We start from the raw sequence: 14,479 nt of genomic DNA, 5'->3' as shown, positions 1-14,479 counted from the left end.
AAAGATTTCTAAGACATATTAATTCACCCATTTACTCATGTAAAGTTTCGTGTTTCTGCGATATTCCTTAATGAAAGAAGGGACAAGACTTAACGTAACTATCATATTTGTTTCTTTAAACTAATCTGTAACGAATTTAGCATTTATTTATTTCTAGCACCATACCGTTTAACATACTATCACAAGGTATTCGCACAGAAAGTGAGTCCATTATGTGTAATGGTAACGTTAACAACAGTACTCATTCTTACTTGAAACAAAATTTGTCATTGGCATTTATCTCTTAAGGTCCAAACACAGCACTTTCATGTCTGTGGTTCTCCAGCTCTCCCTTATCTTCATCCATCCTTTTCTGTTTGCCATGAAGTTACAACCCTCTTTTTTGTTCTAGAGGAATTATTTCATCTGCTCTCGTGAGTTGCTTGACTGTGTCCCTGTCACCAAGCCTTGGATCTGTGGCACATCTTGGCTGAGGCTGAGTGGAAACAACAAATTGTAGAATACTTTTCCTTCTTCTTTTTCCTCCATTCCTTTAACCTTCAAGAGATGGGTCTGAAAATACTTAAGGATCTGTAATTCAGTTATTTTTATTTAAAAAAAAATCGGTTTCTATATTTTTCTATGGGTGTTCGAAGTTTGCATACTGTAATTTTCTTTATCCTTGTGTCTTTTGCTATTCACTTGAAATTTACATAAAGAAAAATATTCAATGACAATGATAATAACATTAATGACCCATGAGGATTTATTGTATATATCTCGCTTCCAAATTAATTCACCATATAGTTCGTCTCTTGATAAGACTTTAGCATATAATATAGAAAGAGAACAAAAATGATTTGTCATTAATCTAAAGAAAAAAAATATAAATGAATGTTGCTTTAAATGTACATGTATAAGAAACGCACTTTCTAGTCCTATGGGATTAACTTACTACCGTGCCCAGAAGTTACCACTGAAACGTGTTGAAAAAATACAGCATATTCTGTAATATAAACTAAAATTATATTGTAATGCTGTCCTGCTGGGTATTAATAGCTTTTCATCCCTTCCACCTGAATTCAGTATTGCAATAGGAATACACCGTTTCCCCTTGTTCAGATACCTCATTTTCCTTTAATAAGCTAATAAACAATTACCTTAAATGACAATCGTTCTAAACAAGATGATAATTCTTTCTTTAATAAGTGTTAGTGACAGATAGGTTGATATAGGTGAAAATATAATAGAATGTTACTAACGACATCATTAATCTGAAGTTTGTACCAGATGGGATGCACGGATCAGCTGACGACCCTCAACAAACGGCATGGCTGCGTTACTTAGATCTGGTGGTTTTCTTAGACTTTTTAGTGGTTTTAGGCAGTCGTGGACCTCCAACGTTCCCCGATGTGAGGCTCTTACACTTCAGAAGCTTCATATCACCCAGGGACACGCGTCCATCACCAGGTATGTTCCATAATGTGACTGAAAGACGTCTAAACAATACCGGCGTGGTTTGTTTTGATGCGTCGTCTGCAGATACGTAACTCCTCCAGGTACATCCTGTATTTCGTAACATAAATTAATAGAATTATATTCATAGCATGTAGTGTTTATATAAGCCTTTAATTTCTTACATATAAAGAAGTGAGGGTAAAGCAGATTGTTTTGATTTTGGCATGAAAGGAAAAGATTATGTAAATGCTTTCGTTTTTTTCATGTAGGGAAATTTGAATATTAGGGAAATGATTCAGTGGGAGAGTATAAGATATATGTCTGGGAAATTCAGTCAGGCATCAACCTGTATCTGAGTGGAGAATAAGTTGTGAGCTCTGGTGCAGTCTGCTCCACCTAGCTGTAACAGGGTTTCTGTATTATTTCTGTGAGCTGTCAGCCTTAGCAGAGTTCCTGTCGGTTTTGATGACCAGTACCTCATTTTCTCACAAATTCGCGGTTGCTCAGCCCTCCCCATCTGTAATAGGCACAATTTATTCATATCAGGGGGTTAGGTACCAATTTAGCCCTGCTACACTATGATATGGATTTGGTTGAAAGTGGTATCAACCCATTCCTTTGGTGAAATTATATAAACGCACTACATTATTTCGATTATCATTTTATCCCAAATTGATATATATATATATATATATATATATATATATATATATATATATATATATATATATATATATATATATATTTTTTTTTTAAACTTTCGCATTAAGATCAGAGGACTGGTCCTTTGAGGGAATATCCTCATCTGGCCCCCTTCTCTGTTCCTTCTTTTGAAAAATTAAAAAAAAAGAGGGGAGGATTTGCAGCCCCCCACTCCCCCCTCTTGTAGTTGCTTTTTACGACACGCAGGGAATATTTGGGAAGTATTCTTTCTCCCCTATCCTCAGGGATAATATATATATATATTTTTATTTTTGATTTTCCAAAAGGAGGAACAGAGAAGGGGGCCAGGTGAGGATATTCTCTCAAAGGCCCAGTCCTCTGTTCTTAACGCTACCTCACTGATGCGGGAAATGGCAAATAGTATGAAAGAAAAAGAATATATATATATATATATATATATATATATATTTATGTGTGTGTGTGTGTGTGTATGTATATATACAAAGGCAAAGGGGATGAAGGTGTGTTCAAATTACAGAGTTATAAGTTTGTTGAGTATTCCTGGGTAATTAATTATATGGGAGGGTATTGATTGAGGGGGTGAAAGCATGTACAGAGCATCAGATTGGGGAAGAGCAGTGTGGTTTCAAAAGTGGTAGAGGATGTGTAGATCAGGTGTTTGCTTTGAAGAATGTGAGAAATACTTAAAAAACGAATGGACTTTTATGTAGCATTTATGGATCTGGAGGAGGCATATGATAAAGTCGATAGAGATGCTCTGTGGAAGGTATTAAGAGCATATGGTGTGGGAGGTAAGCTGCTAGAAGCAGTGAAAAGTTTTTATCAAGGATGTAAGGCATGTGTACGAGCAGGAAGAGAGGAAAGTGATTGGTTTTCGGTGAATGTTGGTTTGCGGCAGGGGTGCATGATGTCTCCATAGTTGTTTAGTCTGTTTATGGATGGGGTTCTTAGAGAGGTGAATGTAAGAGTTTTGGATAGAGGGGCAAGAATGCAGCCTGTTGTGGATGAGAGGGCCTGGGAAGTGAGTCAGTTGTTGTTCGCTGATGATACAGCACTGGTGGCTGATTCATGTGAGAAACTGCAGAAGTTGGTGACATAGTTTGGTAAGGTGTGTGAAAGAAGAAAGCTTAGAGTAGAAGAGAATAAGAGCAAGATTATTAGGTTCAGTAGGGTTGAGGGACAAGTCAGTTGGGATGTAAGTTTGAATATAGAAAAACTGGAGGAAGGGAAGTTTTAGATATCTGGGAGTGGATTTGTCAGTTAATGGAACCATGGAAGTGGATGTGGGTCACAGGGTGGGGGAGGGAGTGGGGGTTCTGGGAGCGGTGAGGAATGTGTGGAAGGGGAAAACATTGTTTCAGAGAGTGGAAGTGGGTATCTTCGAAGGAATAGTGGTTTCTACAATTTATACGGGTACGAGGCATGGGCTATAGATAGAGTTGTGTGGAGGAGGGTGGATGTGTTGGAAATGACATGTTTGAGGACAGTATGTGGTGTGAGGTGGTTTTATCGAGTAAGTAATGAACATGCAGGAGGGTGAAAGGCGTGCAAGGTATAGAGTGAATTGGAGCGATGTGGTATACTTGGGTCGATGTACTGTCAATGGATTGAACCAAAGCATGTGAAGTGTCTGGGGTAAACCATGGAAAGTTTTGTGGTTCCTGGATGTGGAAAGGGAGCTGTGGTTTCAGTGTATTATACATGAGAGCTAGAGACTGAGTGTGAACAAATGTGGCCTTTGTTTTCTTTTCCTAGCACTACCTCATGCGCATGCAGGGGAAGGGGATAGTCATTTTATGTGTGGCGAGATGGCGATGGGAATGAATAAAGGCAGCAAGTATGAATTATGTACATGTGTATATATGTATATGTCTGTGTATGTATATATATGTATATGTTGAAATGTATAGGTATGTATATGTGCGTGTGTGGACGTGTATGTATATACATGTGTATGTGGGTGGGTTGGACCATTCTTTCGTCTGTTTCCTTGTGCTACCTTGCTAATGCGGGAGACGGTGACAAAGTATAATAATGAATATATAAAAATATATATTTCCCATCATCTGTAGACTCCCGTTGCTCACATATTATCAGCGATCATAGCCTAGTGGTAGCACTCCCACCTGTTGCACAGGGGTCCCGGGTTCGACCCTGGTTGTTGGAGGTTTGTATGTTCTATGAAGATGCGTGTGCATATGCACTTTGTTCGTATATATATATATATATATATATATATATATATATATATATATATATATATATATATATATATATATATATATATTTTTTTTTTTTTTTACTTTGTCGCTGTCTCCCGCGTTTGCGAGGTAGCGCAAGGAAACAGACGAAAGAAATGGCCCACCCCCCCCACATACACACGTATATACATACGTCCACACACGCAAATATACATACCTACACAGCTTTCCATGGTTTACCCCAGACGCTTCACATGCCTTGATTCAATCCACTGACAGCACGTCAACCCCGGTATACCACATCGATCCAATCACTCTATTCCTTGCCCTCCTTTCACCCTCCTGCATGTTCAGGCCCCGATCACACAAAATCTTTTTCACTCCATCTTTCCACCTTCAATTTGGTCTCCCACTTCTCCTCGTTCCCTCCACCTGCGACACATATATCCTCTTGGTCAATCTTTCCTCACTCATTCTCTCCATGTGCCCAAACCATTTCAAAACATCCTCTTCTGCTCTCTCAACCACGCTCTTTTTATTTCCACACATCTCTCTTACCCTTACGTTATTTACTTGATCAAACCACCTCACACCACACACATTGTCCTCAAACATCTCATTTCTAGCACATCCATCCTCCTGCGCACAACTCTATCCATAGCCTACGCCTCGCAACCATACAACATTGTTGGAACCACTATTCCTTCAAACATACCCATTTTTGCTTTCCGAGATAATGTTCTTGACTTCCACACATTCTTCAAGGCTCCCAGAATTTTCGCCCCCTCCCCCACCCTATGATCCACTTCCGCTTCCATGGTTCCATCCGCTGCCAGATCCGCTCCCAGATATCTAAAACACTTTACTTCCTCCAGTTTTCCTCCATTCAAACTTACCTCCCAATTGACTTTACCCTCAACCCTACTGTACCTAATAACCTTGCTCTTATTCACATTAACTCTTAACTTTCTTCTTTCACACACTTTACCAAACTCAGTCACCAGCATATATATATATTTTTTTTTTATTATACTTTGTCGCTGTCTCCCGCGTTTGCGAGGTAGCGCAAGGAAACAGACGAAAGAAATGGCCCAACCCCCCCCCATACACATGTATATACATACGTCCACACACGCAAATATACATACCTACACAGCTTTCCATGGCTTACCCCAGACGCTTCACATGCCTTGATTCAATCCACTGACAGCACGTCAACCCCGGCATACCACATCGCTCCAATTTACTCTATTCCTTGCCCTCCTTTCACCCTCCTGCATGTTCAGGCCCCGATCACACAAAATCTTTTTCACTCCATCTTTCCACCTCCAATTTGGTCTCCCTCTTCTCCTCGTTCCCTCCACCTCCGACACATATATCCTCTTGGTCAATCTTTCCTCACTCATTCTCTCCATGTGCCCAAACCACTTCAAAACACCCTCTTCTGCTCTCTCAACCACACTCTTTTTATTTCCACACATCTCTCTTACCCCTACGTTACTCACTTGATCAAACCACCTCACACCACACATTGTCCTCAAACATCTCATTTCCAGCACATCCATCCTCCTGCGCACAACTCTATCCATAGCCCACGCCTCGCAACCATACAACATTGTTGGAACCACCATTCCTTCAAACATACCCATTTTTGCTTTCCGAGATAATGTTCTCGACTTCCACACATTCTTCAAGGCCCCCAGAATTTTCGCCCCCTCCCCCACCCTATGATCCACTTCTGCTTCCATGGTTCCATCCGCTGCCAGATCCACTCCCAGATATCTAAAACACTTCACTTCCTCCAGTTTTTCTCCATTCAAACTTACCTCCCAATTGACTTGACCCTCAACCCTACTGTACCTAATAACCTTGCTCTTATTCACATTTACTCTTAACTTTCTTCTTCCACACACTTTACCAAACTCAGTCACCAGCTTCTGCAGTTTCTCACATGAATCAGCCACCAGCGCTGTATCATCAGCGAACTACAACTGACTCACTTCCCAAGCTCTCTCATCCCCAACAGACTTCATACTTGCCCCTCTTTCCAAAACTCTTGCATTTACCTCCCTAACAACCCCATCCATAAACAAGTTAAACAACCATGGAGACATCACACACCCCTGCCGCAAACCTACATTCACTGAGAACCAATCACTTTCCTCTCTTCCTACACGTACACATGCCTTACATCCTCGATAAAAACTTTTCACTGCTTCTAACAACTTTCCTCCCACACCATTTATTCTTAATACCTTCCACAGAGCATCTCTATCAACTCTATCATATGCCTTCTCCAGATCCATAAATGCTACATACAAATCCATTTGCTTTTCTAAGTATTTCTCACATACATTCTTCAAAGCAAACACCTGATCCACACATCCTCTACCACTTCTGAAACCACACTGCTCTTCCCCAATCTGATGCTCTGTACATGCCTTCACCCTCTCAATCAATACCCTCCCATATAATTTACCAGGAATACTCAACAAACTTATACCTCTGTAATTTGAGCACTCACTCTTATCCCCTTTGCCTTTGTACAATGGCACTATGCACGCATTCCGCCAATCCTCAGGCACCTCACCATGAGTCATACATACATTAAATAACCTTACCAACCAGTCAACAATACAGTCACCCCCTTTTTTAATAAATTCCACTGCAATACCATCCAAACCTGCTGCCTTGCCGGCTTTCATCTTCCGCAAAGCTTTCACTACCTCTTCTCTGTTTACCAAATCATTTTCCCTAACCCTCTCACTTTGCACACCACCTCGACCAAAACACCCTATATCTGCCACTCTATCATCAAACACATTCAACAAACCTTCAAAATACTCACTCCATCTCCTTCTCACATCACCACTACTTGTTATCACCTCCCCATTTGCGCCCTTCACTGAAGTTCCCATTTGCTCCCTTGTCTTACGCACTTTATTTACCTCCTTCCAGAACATCTTTTTATTCTCCCTAAAATTTAATGATACTCTTTCACCCCAACTCTCATTTGCCCTTTTTTTCACCTCTTGCACCTTTCTCTTGACCTCCTGTCTCTCTCTTTTATACATCTCCCACTCAATTGCATTTTTTCCCTGCAAAAATCGTCCAAATGCCTCTCTCTTCTCTTTCACTAATACTCTTACTTCTTCATCCCACCACTCACTACCCTTTCTAATCAACCCACCTCCCACTCTTCTCATGCCACAAGCATCTTTTACGCAATCCATCACTGACTCCCTAAATACATCCCATTCCTCCCCCACTCCCCTTACTTCCATTGTTCTCACCTTTTTCCATTCTGTACTCAGTCTCTCCTGGTACTTCCTCACACAGGTCTCCTTCCCAAGCTCACTTACTCTCACCACCCTCTTCACCCCAACATTCACTCTTCTTTTCTGAAAACCCATACAAATCTTCACCTTAGCCTCCACAAGATAATGATCAGACATCCCTCCAGTTGCACCTCTCAGCACATTAACATCCAAAAGTCTCTCTTTCGCACGCCTGTCAATTAACACGTAATCCAATAACGCTCTCTGGCCATCTCTCCTACTTACATAAGTATACTTATGTATATCTCGCTTTTTAAACCAGGTATTCCCAATCATCAGTCCTTTTTCAGCACATAAATCTACAAGCTCTTCACCATTTCCATTTACAACACTGAACACCCCATGTATACCAATTATTCCCTCAACTGCCACATTACTCACCTTTGCATTCAAATCACCCATCACTATAACCCGGTCTCGTGCATCAAAACCACTAACACACTCATTCAGCTGCTCCCAAAACACTTGCCTCTCATGATCTTTCTTCTCATGCCCAGGTGCATATGCACCAATAATCACCCACCTCTCTCCATCAACTTTCAGTTTTACCCATATTAATCGAGAATTTACTTTCTTACATTCTATCACATACTCCCACAACTCCTGTTTCAGGAGTATTGCTACTCCTTCCCTTGCTCTTGTCCTCTCACTAACCCCTGACTTTACTCCCCAGACATTCCCAAACCACTGTTCCCCTTTACCCTTGAGCTTCGTTTCACTCAGAGCCAAAACATCCAGGTTCCTTTCCTCAAACATACTACCTATCTCTCCTTTTTTCACATCTTGGTTACATCCACACACATTTAGGCACCCCACTCTGAGCCTTCGAGGAGGATAAGCACTCCCCGCATGACTCCTTCTTCTGTTTCCCATTTTAGAAAGTTAATACAAGGAGGGGAGGATTTCTGGCCCCCCGCTCCCGTCCCCTCTAGTCGCTTTCTACGACACGCGAGGAATACGTGGGAAGTATTCTTTCACCCCTTTCCCCAGGGATGATATACATATATATATACATATACACATACACACACATACACATACATACGCACATATACACACACACACACATACATATATATACATATGAAAAATGTAAGAAACAATTTAGAAAACTGAAACTTCTAGCTTGAAATGAATGAAAAAATGAATGTCACATAATGGTTCAACCTCTGGCTATGGAAAAAGGAAATGTATAATTTATTTACACAAACGTCAATAGCAGTTTTCATCAATTTAACCACTGTATCAATAAGCTTCAATTTCAATGTCTAAGCTACATTTTTCTCCAATTTCACTATTTTCTTGTCAAAACACCATGTATGAAAAACTATCACTCCAGTAATATTTCACATATATAGGCCTATTATGAACCATGCTTTGCCACTGTATACAGTGCACAATGGAATTCTTACAGTTGAAAAAGAAGAATTATTGCATCTGGGTACTAATTGCTTAGCATCTCATTTGTACTGCCATTCCTAGTTCTTCATAAAACTCATGAACAGGGTCATATCAAAATTACTTCTCATTTTCACATCCACAAAAAAGGTTGTCAGAAACATATATATATATATATATATATATATATATATATGTGTGTGTGTGTGTGTGTATGTGCGTATGTATGTGTATGTATATATATATATGTATATATAACAATAACAGCAGCAGATTTAAGAGAACTGATTTTCAGGGAAAGGCCAGAGGCTAGAAATTTGCCCACCAAGGAAGAGAAAACAGTAGGGGGGTGAACTAATCACCACCTTTAAGCTTTTAAAACAGGTTGATGTAGCTGGTGAACAGATCTTCAAGAGCTGTAGGAATGGTTAAACCAGTGAACATAACATGAAATTAAGATAGAAACATGTTTAAAAAGATAGAATGAAGTAGTTTTATAGCATGAGTGGTGAATGAATGTAACAGAATGACAGGACATGTTTAATGTAGACGACATACGTGAAATTAAGAAGTTGTATGAAAGTAGAGATTGTACAACAGATGGGGCCCCTTGAAGGTAGCACTGTCTCTTTACAGTACAAATACTGTATGTAATTAGGAATAGGTAATTATATAGTGTGCATGGACAGGATGGGACACAGTGAAGCCTTGGCGATATTATTACCTGGTAGGGGCTGGAGGATAGGGGAGAAAGAATACTTCCCACGTATTCCCTGCGTGTCGTAGAAGGCGACTAAAAGGGGAGGGAGCGGGGGGCTGGAAATCCTCCCCTCTCGTTTTTTTTTTTATTTTCCAAAAGAAGGAACAGAGAAGGGGGCCAGGTGAGGATATTCCCTCTAAGGCCCAGTCCTCTGTTCTTAACGCTACCTCGCTAATGCGGGAAATGGCGAATAGTATGAAAGAAAGAAAAAAAAGTATATATATATATATATATATATATATATATATATATATATATATATGTATATATATATATATATATGTATATATATATATATATATGTGTATGTATAAATATATATGTATATATATATATATATATATATATATATATATATATATATATATATATATATATATATATATATATATTATCCCTGGGGATAGGGGTGAAAGAATACTTCCCACGCATTCCTCCCGTGTCGTAGAAGGCGACTAGAGGGGAAGGGAGCGGGGGGCCAGACATCCTCCCCTCCTTGTATTTTTTTAACTTTCTAAAATGGGAAACAGAAGAAGGAGTCACGCGGGGAGTACTCATCCTCCTCGAAGGCTCAGACTGGGGTGTCTAAATGTGTGTGGATGTAACCAAGATGTGAAAAAAGGAGAGATGGGTAGTATGTTTGAGGAAAGGAACCTGGATGTTTTGGCTCTGAGTGAAACGAAGCTCAAGGGTAAAGGGGAAGAGTGGTTTGGGAATGTCTTGGGAGTAAAGTCAGGGGTTAGTGAGAGGACAAGAGCAAGGGAAGGAGTAGCAGTACTCGTGAAACAGGAGTTGTGGGAGTATGTGATTGAATGTAAGAAAGTAAATTCTCGATTAATATGGGTAAAACTGAAAGTTGATGGAGAGAGATGGGTGATTGTTGGTGCATATGCACCTGGGCATGAGAAGAAAGATCATGAGAGGCAAGTGTTATGGGAGCAGCTGAATGAGTGTGTTAGTGGTTTTGATGCATGAGACCAGGTTATAGTTATGGGTGATTTGAATGCAAAGGTGAGTAATGTGGCAGTTGAGGGAATAATTGGTATACATGGGGTGTTCAGTGTTGTAAATGGAAATGGTGAAGAGCTTGTAGATTTATGTGCTGAAAAAGGACTGGTGATTGGGAATACCTGGTTTAGAAAGCGAGATATACATAAATATACGCATGTAAGTAGGAGAGATGGCCAGAGAGCGCTATTGGATTACGTGTTAATTGACAGGCGCGCGAAAGAGAGACTTTTGGATGTTAATGTGCTGAGAGGTGCAACTGGAGGGATGTCTGATCATTATCTTGTGGAGGCTAAGGTGAAGATTTGTATGGGTTTTCAGAAAAGAGGAGTGAATGTTGGGGTGAAGAGGGTGGTGAGAGTAAGTGAGCTTGGGAAAGAGACTTGTGTGAGGAAGTACCAGGAGAGACTGAGTACAGAATGGAAAAAGGTGAGAACAATGGAAGTAAGGGGAGTGGGGGAGGAATGGGATGTATTTAGGGAATCAGTGATGGATTGCGCAAAAGATGCTTGTGGCATGAGAAGAGTGGGAGGTGGGTTGATTAGAAAGGGTAGTGAGTGGTGGGATGAAGAAGTAAGATTATTAGTGAAAGAGAAGAGAGAGGCATTTGGACGATTTTTGCAGGGAAAAAATGCAATTGAGTGGGAGATGTATAAAAGAAAGAGACAGGAGGTCAAGAGAAAGGTTCAAGAGGTGAAAAAGAGGGCAAATGAGAGTTGGGGTGAGAGAGTATCATTAAATTTTAGGGAGAATAAAAAGATGTTCTAGAAGGAGGTAAATAAAGTGCGTAAGACAAGGGAGCAAATGGGAACTTCAGTGATGGGCGCAAATGGGGAGGTGATAACAAGTAGTGGTGATGTGAGAAGGAGATGGAGTGAGTATTTTGAAGGTTTGTTGAATGTGTTTGATGATAGAGTGGCAGATATAGGGTGTTTTGGTCGAGGTGGTGTACAAAGTGAGAGAGTTAGGGAAAATGATTTGGTAAACAGAGAAGAGGTAGTGAAAGCTTTGCGGAAGATGAAAGCCGGCAAGGCAGCAGGTTTGGATGGTATTGCAGTGGAATTTATTAAAAAAGGGGGTGACTGTATTATTGACTGGTTGGTAAGGTTATTTAATGTATGTATGACTCATGGTGAGGTTTCTGAGGATTGGCGGAATGCGTGCATAGTGCCATTGTACAAAGGCAAAGGGGATAAGAGTGAATGCTCAAATTACAGAGGTATAAGTTTGTTGAGTATTCCTGGTAAATTATATGGGAGGGTATTGATTAAGAGGGTGAAGGCATGTACAGAGCATCAGATTGGGGAAGAGCAGTGTGGTTTCAGAAGTGGTAGAGGATGTGTGGATCAGGTGTTTGCTTTGAAGAATGTATGTGAGAAATACCTAGAAAAGCAAATGGATTTGTATGTAGCATTTATGGATCTGGAGAAGGCATATGATAGAGTTGATAGAGATGCTCTGTGGAAGGTATTAAGAATATATGGTGTGGGAGGCAAGTTGTTAGAAGCAGTGAAAAGTTTTTATCGAGGATGTAAGGCATGTGTACGTGTAGGAAGAGAGGAAAGTGATTGGTTCTCAGTGAATGTATGCGGTAGGGGTGTGTGATGTCTCCATGGTTGTTTAATTTGTTTATGGATGGGGTTGTTAGGGAGGTGAATGCAAGAGTTTTGGAAAGAGGGGCAAGTATGAAGTCTGTTGGGGATGAGAGAGCTTGGGAAGTGAGTCAGTTGTTGTTCGCTGATGATACAGCACTGGTGGCTGATTCATGTGAGAAACTGCAGAAGCTGGTGACTGAGTTTGGTAAAGTGTGTGAAAGAAGAAAGTTAAGAGTAAATGTGAATAAGAGCAAGGTTATTAGGTACAGTAGGGTTGAGGGTCAAGTCAATTGGGAGGTAAGTTTGAATTGAGCAAAACTGGAGGAAGTAAAGTGTTTTAGATATCTGGGAGTGGATCTGGCAGCGGATGGAACCATGGAAGCGGAAGTGGATCATAGGGTGGCGGAGGGGGTGAAAATTCTGGGAGCCTTAAAGAATGTGTGGAAGTCGAGAACATTATCTCGGAAGGCAAAAATGGGTATGTTTGAAGGAATAGTGGTTCCAACAATGTTGTATGGTTGCGAGGCATGGGCTATGGATAGAGTTGTGCACAGGAGGATGGATGTGCTGGAAATGAGATGTTTGAGGACAATGTGTGGTGTGAGGTGGTTTGATCGAGTAAGTAACGTAAGGGTAAGAGAGATGTGTGGAAATAAAAAGAGCGTGGTTGAGAGAGCAGAAGAGGATGTTTTGAAATGGTTTGGGCACATGGAGAGAATGAGTGAGGAAAGATTGACCAAGAGGATATATGTGTCGGAGGTGGAGGGAACGAGAAGTGGGAGACCAAATTGGAGGTGGAAAGATGGAGTGAAAAAGATTTTGTGTGATCGAGGCCTGAACATGCAGGAGGGTGAAAGGAGGGCAAGGAATAGAGTGAATTGGATTGATGTGGTATACCGGGGTTGACGTGCTGTCATTGGATTGAATCAGGGCATGTGAAGCGTCTGGGGTAAACCATGGAAAGCTGTGTAGGTATGTATATTTGCGTGTGTGGACGTATGTATATACATGTGTATGGGGGTGGGTTGGGCCATTTCTTTCATCTGTTTCCTTGCGCTACCTCGCAAACGCGGGAGACCGGAAAAAAAAATTATTATTCATTTTTATACTTAACCGCTGTCTCCCGTGTTAGTGAGGTAGTACAAGGAATTAGACAATGAATCGCCCAACCCACCCACACACACACATATATACATAAACACCCACACACACACAGACACATATACAGTTCAATTTATACATATATATACACAGACATTTACATATATACACATGTACATATCCATACTTGCTGCCTTCATCCATTCCTTTCACCACCCCACCACACACAAAATAGCATCCCCTCCCCCTCCAGCGAGGCAGCACCAGGAACAGACAAAAAAAGGCCACATTCGCTCACACTCGGTCTTTAGTTGTCGTGTAATGCACCGAAACCGCAGCTCCCTTTCCGCATCCAGGCCCCACAGACCTTTCCATGGTTTACCCCATGCTTCTCATGCCCTGTTTCAGTCCATTGACAGCATGTTGACCCCGGTATACCACATTGTTCCAATTCCCTCTATTCCTTGCATACCTTTCACCCTCCTGCATGTTCATTCCCCGATCGCTCAAAATCTTTTTCACTTCATCCTGCCACCTCCAGTTTGATCTCTCACTTCTCCTTCTTCCCTTGACCTCTGACACATATATCCTCTTTGTCAATCTTTCCTCACTCATTCTTTCCATGTGTCCAAACCATTTCAACACACCCTCTCCTGCTCTCTCAGCCACACTCTTTTTATTACCACACATCTCTCTTACCCTTTCATTACTTAGTCACACCACCTCACATCACATATTGTCCTCAAACATATCATTTCCAACACATCTACCCTTCTCCACACAGCCCTTTCTATAGCCCATGCCTCACAACTATATAACATTGTTGGAACCACTATTCCTTCAAACATACCCATTTTTGCTCTTCGAGATAACGTTCTTGCCATCCACACATTCTTCAACGCTCCCAGAACCTTCACTCCTTCCCGTACCCTGTGACTCACTTCCGCTTCCATGGCT

General features: G+C 41.0%; 1 protein-coding gene across 2 annotated transcripts in view; it reads left to right on the top strand.

The window, feature by feature from the left end:
• Window positions 1–1,268: 1,268 nt before the first annotated feature.
• Window positions 1,269–14,479, top strand: part of bsf (bicoid stability factor) — a 201,779-nt gene continuing 188,568 nt past the window's right edge. Inside the window, exon 1 of one of the 2 annotated variants that reach the window (XM_071658035.1) lies at window positions 1,269–1,449. In XM_071658035.1, the coding sequence (XP_071514136.1) occupies window positions 1,310–1,449 (140 nt within the window). In that variant the 5' untranslated portion in view covers window positions 1,269–1,309. The remainder of the gene's footprint in view (window positions 1,450–14,479) is intronic. The other variant, XM_071658036.1, reaches the window with a different exon arrangement.

This window comes from Panulirus ornatus, chromosome 65 (genome assembly GCF_036320965.1).
Source record: "Panulirus ornatus isolate Po-2019 chromosome 65, ASM3632096v1, whole genome shotgun sequence".
In the NCBI taxonomy this organism is placed as follows: Eukaryota; Metazoa; Arthropoda; class Malacostraca; order Decapoda; family Palinuridae; genus Panulirus; species Panulirus ornatus.
This window is presented reverse-complemented; position numbering and strand designations above follow the sequence as displayed.